At 38.8% G+C, this 22,340-nt stretch overlaps 2 protein-coding genes across 2 annotated transcripts; one reads left to right on the top strand and one right to left on the bottom strand.

Annotated features, from left to right (window-relative positions):
• Positions 1 to 6,124: 6,124 nt before the first annotated feature.
• On the top strand, positions 6,125 to 9,523 carry ppil1 (peptidylprolyl isomerase (cyclophilin)-like 1). The gene is made up of 4 exons (XM_071527012.1): positions 6,125 to 6,311; positions 7,500 to 7,654; positions 8,221 to 8,289; positions 9,199 to 9,523. The coding sequence occupies exons 1-4, from the start codon at positions 6,256 to 6,258 to the stop codon at positions 9,417 to 9,419; spliced, it is 501 nt and encodes a 166-aa protein (XP_071383113.1). The 5' UTR covers positions 6,125 to 6,255; the 3' UTR covers positions 9,420 to 9,523.
• A 2,495-nt stretch (positions 9,524 to 12,018) lies between these two features.
• Positions 12,019 to 21,102, bottom strand: LOC139650354 (sodium- and chloride-dependent GABA transporter 2-like). Its single transcript, XM_071526999.1, has 14 exons — positions 20,928 to 21,102; positions 19,444 to 19,578; positions 19,186 to 19,326; positions 18,676 to 18,763; positions 15,641 to 15,773; positions 15,069 to 15,203; positions 14,856 to 14,959; positions 14,458 to 14,582; positions 13,445 to 13,557; positions 13,174 to 13,311; positions 12,848 to 12,950; positions 12,617 to 12,717; positions 12,348 to 12,518; positions 12,019 to 12,120 (listed from the first exon to the last, which is right to left on the bottom strand). Exons 1-14 carry the CDS (start codon positions 21,100 to 21,102, stop codon positions 12,019 to 12,021), a joined length of 1,764 nt encoding a protein of 587 aa, XP_071383100.1.
• Between the last annotated feature and the right edge of the window lie 1,238 nt (positions 21,103 to 22,340).

Here is a 22,340-nt window from a genome sequence, read left to right as displayed (position 1 = left end):
AAGCAATGACCGCTTATGTCGCCAAAAACAAGAAAAACAACAAGAATCCTGTGGACTGTCACTTTAATGAAAAAATATATATGTTTGGATGTTGAAGTTTTTACAAGTGCTTTTCTGCCAGGTGTAAGATGAAGCAGAAATTCATGTGCTTGGTGTAGCTTCAGCGCTTCAACAACAAATGCTGTCATGGGACTCATGATAGCGATCTGATTCCTCACCAACGCTCCACCTGACACACAAATTGCCCTTTGGACCCAATTATGATGCACTGCAAGTCCCAGCACATCCTGGTTGCTGTGGTGCTTGTTTTCTCTGATTCCCTTGTGATCTCAGCCAAACGTAGAGAGGAGTACATAGGCTTTTAAGACCTTTGTCATTATACAGTTTTATTAAGAGTTATGTTCTATCTTAAATCATTTGTTTTCTGCTAGTGTGGATGAAAGCCATAACTTGTCTGTTTTGTGTCAGCAGTCAACTTTGGTGATGTAACAAGCAGTTTATCAATGACACTTAAAGTGGAATAATCCTTTATTGAAGAATTCAGATGTGACATTCTTGTGGCAGAGGACAGTTCAATCAGTGTAACATGATCAAAACCCTCCCACATCTAGATTTTAGAGAACTGAGACTCGACCATTGTGTTATAAAAATGTACACTCTCCAGTCACTCCATATTTGATACATGTCCTGTTCAGTTTGATTTCCAGCCCTTTCTGTGTGGAGTTTGCATGTTCTCCCTCCCTGTGTTCGCCTGGGTTTCCAAAGACATGCAAGTCAGGTGCATAGGAGACTCTAAATTGCCCATAGGTGTGAATGTAAGTAATTGTCCGTCTGTATGTGTTATAGCCCTGTGATAGACTGGAGCGAGCAGGCAGTGCATGAATATCTAATGCCTTGTATTCCCCTGTAAAATAAAAATTCACCTTAAAGTCCATCCATTTCACACGACACTGTGAATAAAACTGTGTGTTGAATTTAAGCATTTAGATCTAAATTATGACATGTTTTAAGTGCTCCACAGATTTCAAGTCCAATTTGGAAAGACAGCTGAGTATATTATAGGTTTTCTATGATGCACCCATGTTTTCATTGTCAGGGTGCAAATACTTACAGACAATAAAGAACATCACTTTTTTATTTAGACATTGTGTATTTTACAATGGAAAACCAGTTGTGTGCGTAATGACAATGTATAGTTCAATTCAGTTCAATTAAATTCAACTCAATTCAATTCAATTCTCTTGAAATAGCTTTAATGGCCTTAACACAGAATCCATCAATTCTGTCCTGCTTCGTCATAACAGTTTACTATATAGTTAGAACAATTTAGTAAAAAATCTTATTTTGGCATCCAGAGGACTTGTGATGATAACCACCAAGATGAGATGGAGTAAAAAATAACAATAACACACATTTTCACAGCTAACCCTGAAGCATGTTTTTCAGTCAAAAATGGCCAGGGATTTAATTTTGAAGTAGCAGCTCAGTCAACTGACACTGTACCACTGTGAGGTCATAAATGAAGTTTACCTAATGACTAACTAGCATAGGGTTGAATCAGTATTCACAAATGTGTCAGCTGTTGTTAAGCTCTTATTTAAGCGCTGAATGTGTTATAGACCAGAGTTTGTCTGGTGCTTGCTTCATTTTTCCCCAAAATATTTTTACTGCAAGTTCAATAAGGAAATGCGTGTTTGTTGTCAGGAGGTAGAACATTTGGGAAGTGTTTTTTTCAGTGTGAAACTGATGTCACACATGAACAAACACACATACTCCAGTGTACTCTCTTGCTGATCTGGCCAATTATGGCGGAGGAGACACACCTGCTATTGCAGGGTGCAATATGATTGGCTGCACCACCAAAGAGAAACTGGGTTATGGCAGTGAGGTGAACATGTAAACCAAACCCTTAACAAATGGTCTTTGAATTATGAGATTAACCTTCACATGGGTTCCCTCGCCAACTGGAAACTCATCCGCTGTGTGCCTGGGTCGTTCCTGCCCCATCGGCTCATACTGAGGATAACTTTTATTACTTTATCTGATACATGCAAGAACTCATTTGAAAGGAGGAAGAAAAGAGAAGGAACCCCAACACTCAAGAATAAAATTCAGCTAATCAACTGTATTTCTTCAATCTGATGAACATAACTGGAAGGAAGGGTAACTTTTAACTTCTTGTACTGTAAAACAGAAAGTCACACTTTGTCATTGACCTTTAATGGCTCCCACTGACCCCCTATATTATTTGCAGATGGTAGCCTATATTGTATGCTGTATACAAAACTGTGACTATACTGTCTTGATGGCTTGTATGATTATCATTGCAACTTTGTAATTCGGTACATATTACATTATTTTTAGAATATTCTACACACAGAACTGTGTTAATTTAGCACTTTGTACCAAAGCAACACTCAAAGTAAATTTAGTTGAAAATCCTGATTTGTTTAACCTGCTTCATATATTGGAAAATAATGGCCGCAACTGTTTGAGCCTATCTGTTTGAGCTGCTTTGTCCAAGCGAAAGAATGAATGGTTGGACCTCTTCGCTGACAACAGCTGTCTCTGATGCTAGTTTGCATACATGACATAAGCATGTATGTATTTATTTTTGACAAGTTTTTTTCTACCATCATGTTAGGAAAGTGAGAAAGAGCCAATGTGTGAAAGGATCTTTTTCTGCATTTGCCACTTGAGTCTGGTTCCCTCTCTCAGAAATCTCTTCAGGCTGCTTCTCATTAGCTTTTACTGGAATAAAATCACTGACTGATTTAGTTACTTTGTTGAAACAAAACATTGCAGTGATCTGAGAGTCTTGCTTGATGTTACAGTAATGAATTTATGAGCATCACTTTGAATGTTCAGGCATTTCTGAGGATGTGATGTTTTGCTACACAAAGGCTACATATAAGTTATAGCTTTGAGAAGATAATTGCACACATGCATCCTGGGTAACATAACAGATGCTTCAGTCCTGCCCCTTTTACAGTAGACACATTCTCTGTGCTCTGTTGAGTGTTTTGTTGTGTCCCTTAAATGCCTTGAACTTTTGTCCAACATGTGAAGACATTCTCTTTTTTTTCTCTCTCTCTGCCTTAGATTTTCTCCTTTCAGGACCTTTTTGCTGCCGGGTGCCTGGACTGAAAAGAAAACTGAACAATCTCTGTAGTCTTTTGAAAGATCAACAACTTCATGGCTCAGACTCAGAAAGAAATATATGTTACTTACTCTTCATAAAATTGACAGATATACTTCATTTCATAATTTTTTTTCAGAATGGTAAAATGATGCTGCTGTTTGATTTCCCTGCTAGTTCTCTAAGCCCCAGTTACCTTCCAGCCCATCATTCTCCAAGAGTATTATTTGATTCAAGCACAAGAGGCTATTTAAACTAAACACATAGAGCAAAAAGATAATATTATCGATGTTGGCATATTGTCTTGTATTGCTAATGTAATGTGCTAATGCTATGTGCTAATTGTAATGACACACCCACTTTACACATAGCCAAATAACTATTGCAGCTTCAGAATGCCAATGTAAATGATCCTTATTCAAGAATAGATGGTGTTTGTCAAACACTGTTAAGGCAGCACTCACTTGTATACAAAGGTAAAGTATTACTTTTATTATCTAAACACACTGCTCTCATGTATCATAGTACATTTGGAAGGCCATGTTCATCTTACAAGGCAGTTTTGGATGTAAAACGTTTTTCTAATACTGCCTAGTAATGATGATGATGACCCTAAGCAGGCATCATAGGCTGTATATAACAAGTGATACTACATACTATATACAAACAAAAATCACAGTCCTGAACCCATTCAGTATGTCTTTATTTGGCCTAATATTACAGGAGGTACGGTGGAATCAGTTATTACTTAAACATTTCCATAAATTTTAGCCCATCTGAAACAAGCATATCAGTCTGTTTTCTTTTCAGCAATCCTGGTAAAAACTCCAGCCAAAAACTGTCTGCTGTTGTTTAGAAGGCTGTAAGGGTTCTTAAGCTTTTTCTACGTGGATGCCAAATTTGATATGTCTCACCCTGACAGCTAGACTCAATAATACACATACTACTACTGTCATGTGGGAAACCAATAGAAAGAAGCCTGCAACCTATTTTGGGTCCAAATCCATATAGTTTAAGAAATGGTGCTCCAGGTTTTATGGGATCTTAATTTAGCCTGGAGTATTTTGCGTCAGGTCAAAGTGATAGTAGAGAATTAAACAATTGCTTTTAAAGGGTTAGTGTATATATATATATGGTACTACAAGAGAGTTGAAGAAGTCAGTTAAAGTCACTGATATTCTTTTTGTGTGTTCTTGAATTGGCTTGATGGGCAGTGCAGCTGACAGTACCAGGCTGGCAGCCCCAGTCCTTGCTAGTATGAATGACATCATGTAACATTGGTGCCTGTTTACATGGAGCACAAGACAAGCCAGGCTCTCTGTGGTTGTAAGATATGTTTAGGAGAGTGAGCAGGGTGGAGTTGAGGAAGTCAGTACAGATCCATGCATGTTTCAGACTGGATAAAGACTCGCTCCAAGAGGAAACTATCCTTGCAAGCATGATAGTGGCACACTTTATTCAGATTTTGTGCCATGGCAGGTTGATTTTAGCTGCAGCGATTAATCTGTTTGAACCAAGAGGTGCAGGTGTAGCTGTCATTAAAACTGTTCAGCAAAAACCTCTGCAATGAAAGAGGTCATGAGATAACAGCAAAAATAAAATTGACTGTCCTAATAACCTGCGTCTCAAAACAAACTACTGTGACTTGAGCCTGCAGCATCTTTGTTTGCTGATCAAGTGAGGTCAGCTCATGAACTTCTGATGGCCCTCCGAGCTCATCTTACCGGACAGTGCTGGGCTGTTGTAGGTGTTCTAACACTGTCTGGTAATGATGTTCCCTGAGCGCTGCACACACAACCAGATAAGGTGATCTTCACCTTTTTAACTGTTGGTCTCCAAAATGAATTATTGATCACACATACAGCAGATAAAAGAGATTATGGAACTGAAACGGGAACCCACCAATGTTACTGCGAGTTTGATCTGTTGTTTGATCTCGCCACTCTCCCATAAGAAGCCCTCCAGTATAAACCACAACAGTGTATGGTATTGAAACATACACAAGCAAAAGGAAGTTAATTACAGTGTTATATTGACACTTGATAGCACCTCCCATGTCTCAGTCCCATTGTGAAGGTACACTGGTTCCACCCTGAAGCTCGGTGTAGATTTTCTGTCCCCACCCTGTGTTTAGAGAATACTAGAGAAACGACTGTTGCAGAGGGAGGAGCTTCGTCTTCCCTCATCTGAGAACCTGCACTTTTTTTTTAACTCCTAATTGATTATTGCACCTGCATGGCATATTATGTTGCTGACATTGGAGACCTGTGTGAGGAAAAATAAACAAAGAGACCACTAGGAGTCCTGCTTCCTTGATCTTTCTTTCTGTCTAGATTCAAGAACAGATGTGCTGTGAACATTTTGTCTTTTCTCTCCCCTCTTTCCCACCCACCTTCCTCTGAATTCATCTTCAAAATGAATCTCTCTGGAATATCATCTGTTTACTCAAGTTTACTTCATGATATGTTAAACTTATTTCATATATGTTGGGGGTCCTTAGGAAATCAGCGGTTGAGTATTTTTAGAATTGTGAGCATTTCAAATAAAATGTAGCATGTGACCATCAGGGGGACCAATAATACACACAGTATATTATCAATATTATTCAACATTGAGCTGCACAAGTCCACGCCAAATAATGGTAATTCAAGAACACACTGCAGAGGAGACCTATTTTAAACTACTAACATAATGTCAGATGTTTTATTATATTTATTTTTAATCTTCTGCAATTATTTTATTTAACTAAACAAGGTTCAATTCAAATTCAAATTCAATCAAATTCACTACTTAAGGTAGCTGCATAATAGATTATGTTCACACTATGATAATATCAGATTATAAATTTACAGACAACGCAAAAGAATACAGTGTATCAATAAACACCCCAATAGTTTAGCATGAATTCATGTAGTTGTAGCGTTACTTTGTTTCTCCGTTAGATGTCAGTCAAACATTGCTGTGTTCCTCGCGCGCGCAGAGAAATTGAAGAAGAAGTAAGCTTCCCCCTGCAATGAATTAACGTTAAATGAGCGTGCTAAGCTGCTAAACAACGTTTAAATTTTATTCATACAACTTTGTTTTGAGACTACTGAAAGCTAGTGCTTGGAGTGATAATGTCAGGGATACCTCCAGATTCATGGCAGCCATCAACAGTGGCTTTGGAGACAACGTAAGTTTTTACCAATGCTAATGCTAGCTAGCTAAGAGTAAGTCTAGCTAGTTAGCTAGCTAACGTATCTAATGTTAGGCGGTTAGTTACCTAGAGTAACGTTAGTTAACATGAGTGATGACAAACTTATTGCGGGGCTTAAAATAAGCTCCAGCACCCCGTTAAATGCTAGTGAATTTTGGTTACACTGCCTTACTTTGTTTCTTGCCTTATTATTCTGTCACGATGTTTGTTTTGTCTGGGTGCTTGTTAGTACGTGATCTACACGAGGTCACGGATCACCATTACTTTGCGTTATATGCATATGCATACCTGCCAACACTCCCGATTTTCGCGGGAGTCTCCCTATTTTTAACCCTTTCTCCCGCTGTGCTCCCGATTGGTAATTTCTCCCGTTAATCTCCCGATTCCATAGTGATACAAATCAAATGGGTGTTTCTCAGTTTCTGTGGGGGATATGTGTCGTGGTACCTGGCAACCCAGCCCAGAGGCAGAGGTGAGCGTGCGCGGACGACCCTGCCTGACGTGTGTCACTCGTCACCGCGCTCGCTGAAGCCCCCCCGCTCCGCTCCGCTTAGTTTGCCACTGAAACCAGGTCCCAAGAAGAAGAAATACACTTCCACACGTCAGTCCACTTGGTGCGAGACCTTCCTCTTTCTAACCGCGAGCCACATCAGCAAACTTGTAAATGTACTAGCTATTTACGAGCTATTTTGTATAAACCAAGTGACATAATCTAGAAATATCAACACTGACTGAATGCTTGCTTATCTGGTATAGAAACAGATTTTTTCTTAGTTACTGGAAAATGGAAATGGAAACTACCATGGTAAACAAACAAACTACTTTGGTAGGGTCATATTTGATATTTTAAGTGTTTTTTTTTTTTTTACATTTCATACTGCATTTCATTCTGTTATTTCTAGATTGGATTACATAGGCTATTAATCTCTGTGGGAGGTCACAAATGCAACTATATTGCATTTGTGACCTCCCCCCCCCCCCCCCCCCCCCCCCCCCCGACCACAGACAATGTATAGCCTATCCATTCGTAAGAAAATCTCCCTCTTTTCCACAGCCTAATGTTGGCAGGTATGCATATGATCCCCAGCTAACTACTAGTAATAGCATGACTACTACTGCAGTTCAATGAGAGTGGCTGAGACTAATATTCATCATGCATTACAGCATGGGGACGATTGTATTGGAGCTGTACTGGAGGCATGCCCCGAAGACCTGCAAGAACTTTGCCGAGTTGGCCAGGAGAGGCTACTACAACAACACAAAGTTTCACCGAATAATCAAAGACTTCATGGTGCAAGGTGGAGATCCTACAGGAACAGGTGGGTACATTTCAAAAGGATATGTAGAGGCCAATCAAAACATCACCAGGTGTGTAATGGTCAAGAACACGGAATCAGGGAATGAGGACCAGATGCATTGCTTCACTCGTTGCATTGATGTGTATTTTGTATCCTGATGGTATCTGAGAGTTATCTCATTATCTTGTTTATGTCCTCACCAATAAGTATACCCCAGATACAGCTGGTGCTCATTCCTGTGCTGTTAGGCATACTATCAGTTTTGTTGCATTGTTTTTATCCTGGTAAGGAACAGGGAGCACACTCAAACACACCCAAATTTGACCTCTCTGGCAAAAAGTGATCTGAAAATGCCATCTTGCAAAAGGGATTTTTTTTTTTAAGTGTGAGATGGAGGCAAAACTGTTCTTATCAGGGATCTGTGTAGGTCATATGCTAAAGGAATTTAAGTGGTGAAATACTAATTCTTGGCATTTTTTAAATAAAGCGTGATATGTTCGGTTTTGTGCAATACAGGGTAGCATCAATTTGCTGTCTTGTCCTTCAGACACTTCAGACAGTAAATCTGCAGCTTGTGTTCCTTACAGGTCGGGGTGGTGCCTCCATATTTGGTAAACAGTTTGAAGATGAACTGCATCCTGAACTGAGATTCACAGGTAACTACAGCGAAAAGCATGTTTTCGAGGAAGAGCTAAAAAGCTGCTTTTAGCAAATTAACTCATTTAATATCAAAAGATTAATATTGGGCTGAAACAGACTGTCAGCCTTTGATTGTGGGTCTTTTTTGGCCTTTTTTTAGGAATATATTATGGCTAAATATATCCTGATTCCTGAAGAGTTGCTGACAGGGTAAACACTGGAATTGGAGTTGTGGAATGTTTTCTACTAGAGATGGGAATTTTTTCCCATAACCCTAAGTCATGTAGTCGACTTGCATGTAACTCAGCTAATCACTTCCATCCCTTGTTTTTCCCTTTTGGGCCACCAGGCCCTCGGCCAGTGCGACTGTTCTGAACTGCCTCATTCCTGCCACCACTGCTGCCCACCACAAGCAGCAAACATTTTACCCACAAAGCACATGCAGGAACTTGTCTTTGTGACCGTGGTGCAGAAACCCACATGCAGTATAAGAACAACAGGATCTTGCATGCAGTGCAAAGAAACGGTGCAAGTGCAAAAGTGCAAGTCCCACATTTATCATTGTGGTCCTCATTGTACCATAACACTGTAGGGCAGATCCATCTTAGAACTGCATGGCAGAATATCTCATAGAAAATCAAGTGTCTGGCTGTATTGATGGCATTGGGTGTCTTAAGATTTTGTGACCAAACACAATCTCCATATTACATTAATATCTGCCAAATTTGAAATTGCATTTGTGTCTCATGCATCTCCTGATGTGAAATCTATTTGATTAAAATCAACCACCCACCAAAAACACCAGCTTTGTGTTACTGACTGGTGACTTTTACTCTATATGTGACACTTCATGGTTATAAATGTATAACACTGAAAAGCTATAAAACCTTTTAACGCTCTCATTTTATTTCTGTGTGTCTGTTAAGGTGCAGGTATTCTGGCGATGGCCAATACAGGACCGGACACCAATGGAAGCCAATTCTTCCTTACTGTCGGACCCACTCAGTGGTTGGATGGAAAGCACACTATTTTTGGAAGAGTATATCAAGGGATCGGAGTGCTGAACCGAGTTGGAATGGTGGAGACCAACGCTCAGGATCGTCCAGTCGATGATATTAAAATCCTCAGAACAAATGTACCCAATTGACCAAATCCTGATTACTTCTAAATTGTTTTGTTTTGTTTTTTTGGTTTTTTTTTTACATTGATTCTTTTTTTATATAAATAAAATGGTTGTTTAAAATCTTTCAATATGTACAGTTTTTTCACAGTATGAAACACAGACAGGAAATAATATGGTTTATGCAAAATCAAACAATTCAAACCCAACTCTCACTATAAAGTGGAATCAAGAGGTGAATGTATGGGGAAAGACTTCTGTTATTCTGTTGTATAAGGCTTTGCTGCTGGTGCTGCTGCTGCTAAAAATAACTGTCAAACTTTGATTGCATAGCACTTTTCTAAAAATGGTTTACATAAAAGTTTATAGAAAACCACAAAAGCAAGGCAAAAATTGTAAGAACATCCAATTTAAGTAAAAACAAAATAAAGGAGGTAATCAACGCAATAAAAACGAGAACAAAATGGCAAGCAAACTTAACAAAAAACTGTAAAAAGCCCGATGTGGAAATGTGGATTAAAAGATGATACCAATGGTCTGCCTCAGTTCTTTGGGAAGTTGGACTGCAAAAGCCTGTTTTTAGCCATTTTTAGTTGCGAGTTAATTGTAGAAATCTCCAGAAGGGCCATGTTGGAGGATTTTAGGCTGTGATCTGGCTCATACTGGGTTAAAAGATAAAATACAAGTTTTTTGCACAATATAAAGATAAGAAAAGTGTTGTTTCCAACATTGCAGAAATGATACATTGTCTCAGAGGACTTTGTTTTTAGTACTTAAAATTGCATTTTACTTTGACCAGTAAGCATGAGAAATATGAAATATGAAAAGCCACCTCACCGTATACAGGAAAGTGTTTGGACAGTTACCTATCTGTTGTCATACTCTGTTATACAGGCCATTTGAGTCGTCACAGAGATGATAGTTTTTATTGAGGGACATGGGCTACATTTCAGCAAAACTTATACACTCACCGAGCACTTTATTAGGAACACCATACTAATACTGGGGTAGGTATCAGCTTTCAGCTCAATGTCAACCAGCTACCAAAGTGACATCGGCCTCAAGGTTCGACGTGTTGCATTCTGAGATGCTTTTCTGCTCACCAGTTGTAAAGAGGTTATCTGAGTTATTGAAGCCTTTCTGTCAGCTCCAACCAGTCTGGTCACTCTCCTCTGACCTCTCTCATCAACAAGGCGTTTCCGTCCGCAGAACTGCTGCTCACTGGATGTTTTTTGTTCTTCGCACCATTCTGTGTAAACTCCCAGGAGATCATCAGTTTCAGAAATACTCAAAGCAGCCCGTCTGGCACCAACAACCATGCCACGGTCAAAGTCACTGAGATCACATTTTCTCCCCATTCTGATGTTTGATATGAACATTAACTGAAGCTGCTGACCTGTATCTACATGATCTTATGCACTGCACTGCTGCCACATGATTGGCTGAATGAATAATTGCATGAATAAGCAGCAGCTGACTGCTGCCTGATTTATATTGGCATTTTATTTATTTTTCAATCTGACAAAGGGAGTAACTGCATAAGTAAGTGACTTGCGTGAGTACATGAGTAAGTGACTTGCGCAACTGATTGCCTTGAGGCAATCAGTTACACAAGTCAAATGCACAAACAGCTTATCAAACTGTAAGTTGGTACGTTATGAATTTATAATGTCAGAGAAGAATAGGATTTTTCCAACCTATTCATTTGTGGTACTTCCCCTTAAAACAATCCAAAGTTAATGCTTTTCATTGTGCGATAATGTGACTGAGATGATGAACAAAACTCCTTCAAGAGCATTGTGGGGCAATGGGCCTCCAGAATAATCTGTGACTTCTGAAACTGTGCAATCTCTGCTGCTTGGGAATTATTTCGGCTCAGCAGTCCATATTGTAAGAGAATTAATTCACTCACCTCGGATATGTATCATGAGTTCAAGAGAATTTTATTGAAAAAGGCGTATTGTCCTAGAAAGTGTGTTTTATTATACAGACACTAAAAGTCTTATACAACTGGAAAAGTAAAAGTAAAAAAAGAAGTAAAAAAAAAAAAATCCCCTATAAATGTAGTCATGTATATTAGCTCTAATGAAAAATCTACCTAAAATAAGGGAAAGTACAATTAAAGGCACTATAGCAAAAGACTAGATTTTCATTCATTTTAGACATAAGTCATATACACCAAATGTACATAATATTAGGAACACTATCTTCTCATGACGTACACTAATAAGGTGAATCCAGGTAAAAGACATTATCCCTTATTGATTTCCCTTATTAAATCTATTAAAGGAGATATAGATAAAGAGAAGGATACAAGATAGAGAAGGATTTTTAAGCTTTTTTTAAGGATTGTGGAAGAGGTACTGCAACTCAATATTCGGAAAGACGTCCCTAAGATTTTGTACATTCAGTGTATGTAACACTTATTCTAATAAACTTAGTATTGTAGTGGATATTTGATATACTTTGTTATATCACCATAAAAAAAGTATTGGCAAATCAAACCTATCAAATAAAACTTAACCTGTTCTACATATTTTTAAAAACACAAAATGAATGACAATGAAATGCCATTCCTTTGAAAGTGATGTATTACTTTGAAAGGAATGGCATTTCATTGATTATTTTACTTCTCAGCATCAGCGACATGCGTTGGGGGACTGAGGCCAGACGTTTCCTTTGCCATCATTGGAAGATCATCTGCAGGTCGGCAGCTTGTCTTGAGACGCTGTGGGAAGATATGAATATAGTCATACTCAAATAACAAGCTCATCTACAGCATTACAGTAAGCATGGGTCACAGATATTAGCTTCCAATGATTTGTCCAAGTATCAGCATGATACACTGGATTATAATGTCAAATATCACATGAATTTTAGACATTAAATCATTATTTCAAATGGCTGTTAAAACAAGGAAATTATTAATGAGCAGCTGTTAACAACACCACTGACCTGCCAGAGAGTGCCTTTCCCTTGGGCCAGTTTGAAGATCATGGTTATGGGAATCATAGCGAGAGATGACAAGGCCAGGAACCAGCCAATCCAGTACGCCCACCAAGGATACACGTACGTGTTGTTGAACTTCAGGGGGCTGTACTTCAGCAGCGAAAACACAAGTGTTCCCTGTTAAGAGATACGTATCAGAAAGAAAAAGAACATTGTGGGAAAGGAAACATTATTTGCATGCCTATAAATTATTATCACCTGTCTTAGACACTTACAGTGCAAATCATAGGGGTGGCATAGCACCAACAGTACTTTATCAGTGGCAGGGGTTTGTAACCAATCATGTCCTCGATGTTCTCACAGAACCGTTCAGCACCTGCGACAGAAACAAGCATGTTATGTGTTTTTGTGGCTAAGGCTGATATGCAACTCTGTACAATAAGTGTAATTCGAATGTAATAACAACATACAGCAACCAGAGACACCGTCCACCAACCATATCTCACCATATATCCATCCAATAATGACTGACTGGCAGATTGACAACAGAATTAGAGTGGGACCACTGCACACATAGTGATCAAACAGCTGGAGAATGTATGGGCCAGCCTGAGATGAAATAAATGAAGTTAATAAGACAATACGTTGGTTTGGATGTGAATCGTCTTTTATTGTTTATCTAAAACAGGCACATCAAATTTACACTGCCACTGCTTTCACAATAGGGCCCCGAATTGTAAAACAGCGTGATAAGATGCCTGTACAAAATTGACAATTTTTTAGTTACATAAGATTTTAGATATGCAGTGTATTGGGTGTTTTTACAGCTCACCTCTGACACCATGAACAGGCCCAGCAGATAGCAGACAATACAGATCAGCATCAGCAGAAGCTCTCTGCGATATCCTTTTCGGATCACAGAGGGGTAGACATCCGTTAAAGACGTCATGATGCTCTCGAGCCCAACAAACTGGAGAATGACAGACAGACAGACAGACAGACAGAGAGAGAGGGGGGGGGGAAAGTGTGCATAGGAGGGAATGAGATAAGAAACATGATAGGAATTCCTTGTAGTGAGGTGTAAGGCATGCCGCAGCTCTGACCTGACCGTCTATTCCTAATAAGATGATCATGGTGAAGAAACACACTGCCCACAGCTGCGGGCAGGGCAGCAGGGTCACTGCCTGTGGATACACTATGAACACGAGGCCAGGACCTGCAGAGTGAAAGCAACAGTGGTTAAAGCAATATTCCACTTCGTTTTAACATGGGGGTTATTCGGCCCTTGACCACCATGAAAACCAGAATATAAACTACTACTCACCAAGATCCGATGCAATGGGGACGAGTTTGTAGATTCAACAACACGTCCCGCTTTTAAGACAACAAAGCAGTCCTGTGTCTGTTGTCAATTTGCATTTCTATTCGTAGTTTACACTAACATTATTTAAAAATAAAAGTAGATCCGGTCTCCCAAACAGGAACTATCTCTTCTATGTTCTCTTCTATCAATAAAAATGCTATTTGGCGAAATTATGTTCTCAAACGCTGGACCCACAGTCAGTTGAAAATCACAGTAGTGGGATCTGCTGTTGAAACTGTTCACAAACGTGTTAAATGTCAGTTTTCAGGATACTTTCGTGGCCTCATTCAAATGAATGGGAAGTAAAATCCAAATGCTACGAACTCGTCCAGCTGCATCCGATCTTGGTGAGTAGTTTATATTCTGGTTTCCATGGCAGTCAAGTGCCGAATAACACCCATGTTAAAACTGAGTGGAATATTGCTTTAAAGTTCCTATGTAATAAATTAAAGTTTGTTTCTAGTGCAGTAGTTCCTCATTTGAGGATTCAAGGCAGAGAAGTCATTATAGAGATAGACTGAAAACCTGGGACAAAATGTCATAACGTCAGAAAGACATAATCATACAGTACAATTTATCAGCTGCACTGCCACAGGGGAAGGAGGAATGCAATTTCATCAAAATTGCTGAGATAGCCCCGAGGGGAAGAAAAGGTGTGAAATCACTTAATGTAGTGTCTCAGTAAATTCCTGGTGTCAGCTTAATATCCTGCCATTGTGAAGTAGATGGATATCTTGTATGCTACACCCTTACCTGTCTCAGCAACTGAAGAAATATTGACACCCTGTTTTTGTGCCATATAGCCCAGAATTGAGAAAATGGCAAAGCCGGATACAAAACTGGTCCCGCTATTCAACAAGCAAAGTAAGAAGGAGTCTCTGCAAACCAGAAAGAATCATTGCAGTCTGCTATGATTTCTATCACAGTAACATATGTAGATCGTGTTAAATTTATCAATACATGCAGGCTAATAGACACCATGGAGTTCAAACAACGACTACATTAAAATGATTTGTAGCTATGTCAACTGTAAAGTAACAAGATAAAAATAAAAGCTGCAAATCATTAGAGATTGTGCTAAATACAACTGCAATGACTGACATAGAAACCATATTCTTAATGAGAATCCTGATTGTTTACAAAGCACTCACCTGTAACAGTTGTTGTTGTACTTGTTGTAGCTCCCAAGTGTAGTGAGGTATCCCAAGCATATGGCATAGGAATAAAATATTTGGGTCCCAGCATCAATCCAAACCTGTGACCAAGTGACAAATGTTTTGCTGAGATTTTGTTGTGGTTCATCGACGCTGCTGCTGTTGCTGCGTAATGAAACTAACCATGCAGTGAATATAGGTGGGTGATACCTGTGGATCAGCCAGCCGTGACGCATTGGGATACATGTAGTAATGGATGCCATGTGAGGCTCCAGGAAGGGTCACTCCTCGGACCAACAGCACCACCAACATGACGTAGGGGAACGTGGCCGTGAAGTAGACAGCCTAAGGTTGAGGAGATCAATCAGTTTGTTAAAAATTAAACAAAGAATACTACACACTACATTCTGTGGATTTGTTGCCACATTCACTAGTTTACTGAGTTAGGGATTTGTTGTCAGGGATTACAGCAGGCCACAATGTTAACTGGTCATTGCTGTGGTGGTTTTGCTCTGGAGCACTGTGACATTTATGCCTTGGATTTTCTGATGATGAAGTTTAAGTTTCTATAGTTACCGGCTTTTTACTTGTCTGTACATCCATGATGGCTATTGCTGGTCATGCTAATTACCCAAAAAACAGCCTCTTGAGTGTCCTGAATGCTGCTACCCTCACCGCATCACCATCAGAGGAAGTAAAAAATAATTTGACAATGGCATTTTTGAGGTGAAACAGTGGGGATCACATGCAAACAGACTGAGATCCTCTCTTTTCAATTTTACCTTTCCAGTGGATCTCACTCCCTTCCAGACACAGAAGTAGCAGATAATCCACGTCAGCAGCAGGTACAGAGAAAGGTCCTTCTGTATAGATCCCAAGGTATCTATACCATTTGATAGATGTAGCACCCGTCGTCTGTGAGGACCAATGTACTGTCAGTGAATCTGAACCTCTTGAGGCACACTGCAAAAATGTCCATCTTAACAAGTCATTTAGTCTCATATTCAGTCTTACAATCTTATTTTTTTTTCTTAAAACAAGTACAAAATTCTGCATATGTGGTAAAATAATTCCAGTTCTTTTCAGTACTGGTTAATTTGTTTCAGGAATTTTCAAGAAGCAAGGCTATCAAGCTAGGCTATCAAAAAAAATGATGATTTAGGAAAATTCTTGAAAGTCCATTTGCAATGGAAACAAGAGAAACTATCTCAACTAATTGGCCAATTTGTTGTTATTTTAAGAACAATAAGACTTTAAAGTGATTTCTGCAAGATTCTTGTTATTCACTTTGGAGATAAGCGGTCATTGCTTGATGTTTTGCACTGCATTTCCCAGCAATCACTTTGCAACAGTGTCGCCAGTACTTTGACGTCACTGGACTGACAGCAGCTCCCAGACCCACAAACAAACAAGCATGGGCTGCTAGTGAAGCAACTACAAATAACAGAACAACTGAATTTCAGCTGGTGCCTAAGCGTGACCATGTCTACAGAGACGGTAGTATTTATACTACTGCCGTGTTCACGTCAGATTTAAGCCATTCACATCAACCTCCTGGTGGTAATTACAAGTGGGACATGGGCATTTTTGCGGGCTCTGATAGCTTCCATTTGGCATCATGAATTGTGGACGTGTGTCAATATGAGCGGCAAACACTGCAGCGAATCCACTAATGTTGGCAGTCCAAGATAATAAAAATCTAAATTTCTATTCACAGTAATACAATCACGACTACTTACAAAAAGCGAGTAATGTCTGCTGCAATTTGTTTATGGTTGACTTTAACTAAAAAAAATAAAAAAATAAATAATTTGAATGTCGGCATTCCAATGAGTTAAAGGAATAGTTCACCCAAAAATTAAAATTCTGTCACTATCTACTCACCCTCATGCCAGTTAAAACACGGGTGAAGTTTGTTTGTCCACATAACACACAGGGAGGTTGCAAGCACAACTCCGTAGCAGCCTTCTCCAAAACAACTGTCAAAGTCATTGGGGACCGATTCTTTAGAGTTCCAACAAGAGCAAAACTGACCATAAACTTGCTCCATGCAGCTCATGGAGCATAATCCAAGCCTTCTGAAGCCACTCATGCGGTTTCGCATTGTGAGTATTGTGAGTACCTATATTTACACCATTATTTAGTGCAAATCTTCTGTTGTTTCTGAAAATGTTTATGCTTGCGTGATCCCAGACCTCGAATGTTCACGCTATGCTCAGCGAAAACGCGCAACTTTCCCCACTTGCGTGTTGTTTACACTCCTACTCATAGGTCTCAACTGATGGCCACACCTAATTAACTATGAATTGTATTTCACCAAATAACTTTCTAGATAAGACAAGTTGGCTAAAGCCGCGGCCACACTGATCCGTCAGAAAACGGACAGAATTACTAATGGATAAATTTCTGTCCACTGGGTTGTTTTGGAATGTCAACGGTATTTTTAAAAAAACGCCTCTGATTTGCGGTGCGGTGATGAATCTGTCAACTGGGTTGAACTTTCTGTCCGTCAAAACGGACGGAAATCTGACGGAGACGGACACGTCATCAGTGCTGCCCAGACAACGGACAGCTCTCACTGAAAATGAATTGAAATGAACGGAGACGGACAGACACAACGGCCTAATAAACCAGCCAGCGTTAGGCAGTTATCAGCTATCGGAACATTACAGAGTTGGGCAAGCTAACGTTAGCTAGCAATAGATCTAACAAGCTGCAACTCACTGTACTAGCTCAGCATAATAATAAAGACACTCTGTAGACTGTGGTTAACAAACGTAGTGGTAGCGAGAGTCTAAAATAAAAAGAGTCACCTCTGTACCTCTGTTCAGTGTTTTTCAGCTTTTCAGCTTTTCAGTTGATGACGTTTGAGTTTCTGTAGGTATTGGTCTTGTCTGTTGGCGATCGCTGCTCATGCTAACAACAAAGTTCTTCTTCTATTCATTCTAAACAAACCGCTGTTCCAAACAAATTGCTGCTTCTGTAAATATAAAACACATCACTTCCTTTGCACCAGAGGTTGAATCACTATTGTATGGTAGCAGTCAGCAATAGACAGTAGCAAAGAGGATAGTCCTTCATATGAAAAATTGCAGATTATCACTTTAGATTTAGAATACTAGATTACATGACTTGTTGGGATTGATATTTTTTTGCAGTGCAATGTGATGACAAAATAAATGGTGACACACATTTTTGAGGGGATTATGTTTTGTCAATAGTTTGTATCATAGTAATATAGCAATGAAGAAACTATGTAAGGTTAGCATAACACTGATACTTTAACACTGATATACAGGGACACAATAAGAATCACCCTAAAAGGGAAGAAGGCCTGGACCCTCGTTTGTAAGTTTCATATACACAAATGTTGTGATTGAAATCAAATGGCATAAAATTTTATGCCAAAATAAAGAGAATTTCTCCTATTATCTCTTATACTGTAAAACCTCCAATAGTGGCCTAGGTGAAATTTTCAACAACCAAAATGACCAGCTGTTTATTAGAGGTAAATTATTATTGGGGACAGACTTTTATTTCATCTGTACATCAAAACCAAAATGCCACAACCCATTTTCATAAACAGCAGACAAAATTAGGGTTAAATATTATACTTGTCTCTGTGTACAGTTTCCTATTACAATATTAAGACCTAACACCTTGTCAACAGGTTACAGTGATATCCTGGCTGTATAATTCTTTCAAATAGCGGAGGCCTTCATTACACCAATTTTGTCAGTCTATAATCTCTGACTAATTACATTTCTGAAATGTAATAGTATTAATTAAACTAAATTTCATTTGGATAAAAACTTACTGCCAAAACTCTATAACTGATGATGTGGCATTCAAAGGCAAGGTCCAGTTAGCAGTGGCATTATGGTTGTTTAATACCACACAAGCATCTGAAATACAGTATATCAAAGTTTTGTTAAACATAATAGAAACTGAGGATGCATGCTCTCTAATAAACGTCTTTAAGTGAAGAGATGGTCTAAAAAAAAAAGTAACTTATATTGATCAATATGAGCAAGTAGGCTCATTTCAAGTGCCTTAAACCAATATAAACATTATTCTTAACTTTAACTGGAAAGAAAACATGCAAAATCTTATTTTTTACTGGTATGTTGTTAAATGACTAGTATGTTGTTAAATAACTTTATATGATATTTGTAGGATAGACCTTATTACAATGTGGACTATGCTTGGTTCTAAATTGCTCTAAGACAGTATGAGTACATTATTAACTAAATAACTGCTAGTATGTGTGTGTGTGATAGGGTGTGATAGCATGGACATTATACTTCACGGCAAACAACTCAGTTACCTGTATTCCATGTGTTATTGCAGGTGGCCCATGGCAACTCGGCAGAAAAGGAAGAGAAAAGGTAGAGAAAAGCCCACGCAAGAATCACAATGTAGCTGATACATCCATAAACGATGATCACGTGGCTAGCATATCCCATGCCTGAAAATCACACATGAAGTTAACATGGCATGTGCATCTTTTTGTTGTCCTTAATTGTTCTTCATCATCCTTACTAAATTGTTTTCATCCCAATAAAGAGCGGCAGGTCTAACTCACCTTCAAAGAGGGGGCAAATCTTTCTCCAGCATGTGATTCCCCCCTGGCTGGTGAACTGGCCCAGTGCCGTCTCCAGGACAAACAAAGGAATGCCACAGGTCCCAAGGAACAGGATATAAGGAATGAAGAAAGCACCTGCCAGGATGAGTAAAGCATTGTAGGAAATTGTCAAATGAGGAATTATATCTTTTATTTTGTTGGTAACTCTTGTATAATCGCAATATTACACTCGAGGGTGTGCGTTACCGTCATTATTGGCACTTCAGTGATAACGGTAACGCACACCCTCTCGTGTAATATTGCTTAATTATTACTGAACTTTCAACAATTTTTCAACATCTGCTGCTTGCTTGATTGATTGGTAGATTGATTTTATTTTGGAATTTATTTTTTCTCAACCATATTTTTGTCTTTGTGAGAATAGAGAATGGAGTATAGTGCAGGATCATCCGCGTAAAGGAAAAAAGTTGCTTCAATGAGTGATTTATTCACTTATCAGGGTATCAGGGTGTCAAGAAGCATGGGGGTGAAATTATTTCTGTCTATGAACTTATTTCGCCACCCTCTGTCTGCACCCTCTGTTTGAAAACTGTGCTCATATTTGAATTTCTGAGTCTATTCAATTTGATGTCCATCCCAAGGACTATGGTATCTGTCAAGTAAATAATTTTTTTTTAAGGATTCGGCAAAGAATGTGACTCTCCTCTTTGCATAAACACAGGCAGTGCTGTGTTTTCATAGCTTTTCATCACCTGTCATCATCCTGAATCATCAGATGTGAAGCAGAGGGAGAAAGAGAGAAAGGATCGCAAAAATGAGATGAGCTAATAATAATGCAATTGGACAGCATTACACAACCTGTTTATAAAAAAAAAAAAAAAAAAAAAAAAAAAAACCATAGATTATGCACATGCAAAATCTATGTTATGTCATGCTTAAGGGATAGTTCCCCTCAGTCCATTGGGAAAAATTACAGAAATTCTATTCTATTCTATTTTAGTCTGTTGAGGGTAGCCAAATTTTTCACTAGATCACCACTCATTCCAGTTATAATACAGCAATAGGCACCTTTCAAAACAAATGTTACAAAGTGCTTTAAATAGATTAAAGGAAAATAAAACATATTGATAAAACATATACTGATACAAGAGCAAATACAAGACATCATAGAACAAGCAAATAAGACAATAGAGACATAATAAAATGTACAATAAAATGCAAGGTTATAAAAATGCGTTTTGAGCAATGTCTTAAAAGAGGTCTTTGATTCTGCCTGTCCATACATTCTTTCAATGGCGAATGACCAGTAATTTATACCTTATTTATTTATACCTTTAGTTCACTGGTAAAATTTTATGTTTGCATTTAGAATGAAATGGGGAAATTTAAAGTTTGCATGCAGGATCTGACACTCTGTAGTAGGCTACAACTATATCAAAAAGCACTTTCACTAATTTGAGATCATAATTAGCTGAAATACTCACCACCACCATTCTTGTAGCACAGATACGGGAACCTCCACACATTTCCAAGTCCAATAATAGCACCAGCCACAGTCAGAATAAACTCCTTTTTGTTCGCCCACTGGCCGCGCTCATTAACTCTTTGTAGGGTATTCTGTAGCTGAAAGTGGCCTGGCCTGCACAGAGAGCCGGCCATGCTGCCAAGTGAGAAATGGTCTAATGGCTGAACTGGTAGAGATCCTCGAGCTGCTGGATTAACTGGCTAGGGATTGTTGGGTGCAGCTTTTATAGGCAAGCACAGACTGGCAGGTATTTTCACCCTGGGGGGGGGGGGGGACGTGGGAAAGTTAAGTATTCAGTTTGTCTAATTTCTTTTCAGATGGTATTAAAGAATTTGCATTCAGGGCTCGAACATAATTTGAATGGTTGACATCCAGCATATTGCTGAGCCCAAGGCAAAACATAAAAGGAGCATGTCCCCAAGATGGAGGAGACTGGTACATAGGACTGATTGATTTAAATGAATGAATCAGTGAATGACTGAATGCACAAACAAACAAATAAAAATAATTTTATGATTCAGGTTTCTGATTTGTGGGATTTTAACTGGAATATGATCTTACATATCCTATTTATTTGATTTGCATTACAAAAGGAGAATGAGTATGACAAAGTATGTCATAAGCAACACAAGTTGCATCTTTTTTAACCCCTGTGTTTACAGCGGCCCTCTTCCTGTTTTGTGCTGTAAAGCAATATCCCTTTGTGCCTCAAAACAGTTGAGCAGATTTCATTTTACACAATGTAAAAGACAGTGTAGCGGTCGCTAGGCTGCCAGTCTTCATGACAATGGTTTCATTTGTTTATGATAATTATAATAATGTCTCAAAATTAAAGTGGTAATTATTGATATTAAAATGTTAAATAGATAAATAAAATGTTAAATGCTTATAGAAATTCTGAGTCAGCATGACAAAGATGCTGGATCTCTATCTTCAATGGATGTGATTTACAAGAGAATGGTGGTCATTAGATTAGCTACCAAACCGCCTGAAAATGAAACTATTTTCTATCTCATTGGTCTCAGTTTGGATATTTCCTCATGTTATTGAGAGGACCTTTTACATATTTCATTTTCTATGATGCAAACTAAGTCAGAGAACCACACTGAGAGCACTGAGACCTTTAGTATGGAAACTGACATTGTAGGATCTTCAAACATAAATAAGACCCCCTGCCAAGGCCACAGAAAGACACAATAGATCTATGAGTAACCCAGTAGGCTAGGACTTAAAGACTTGTCAGTGTGTGCGTACGTGTGTGTGTGTGTTTAGGCTCCTGCTGCCCCCAATGAAAGAAAATGTAGGGGAAATCTTGATGCATGGGATCTCTGCTCTCAGTTATGTTTCACTAAAGCAATATCCTTCTGGGAGA

Source organism: Centroberyx affinis, unplaced genomic scaffold (genome assembly GCF_046629955.1).
Source record: "Centroberyx affinis isolate AG114_WGS23_722 - 3 ecotype Tasmania unplaced genomic scaffold, CSIRO-AGI_Caff_v1 ptg001484l_1, whole genome shotgun sequence".
Lineage (NCBI taxonomy): Eukaryota > Metazoa > Chordata > Actinopteri > Beryciformes > Berycidae > Centroberyx > Centroberyx affinis.
The sequence above is the reverse complement of the archived record's forward strand: the minus strand, read 5'-3'. Positions and strand labels throughout refer to the sequence as shown.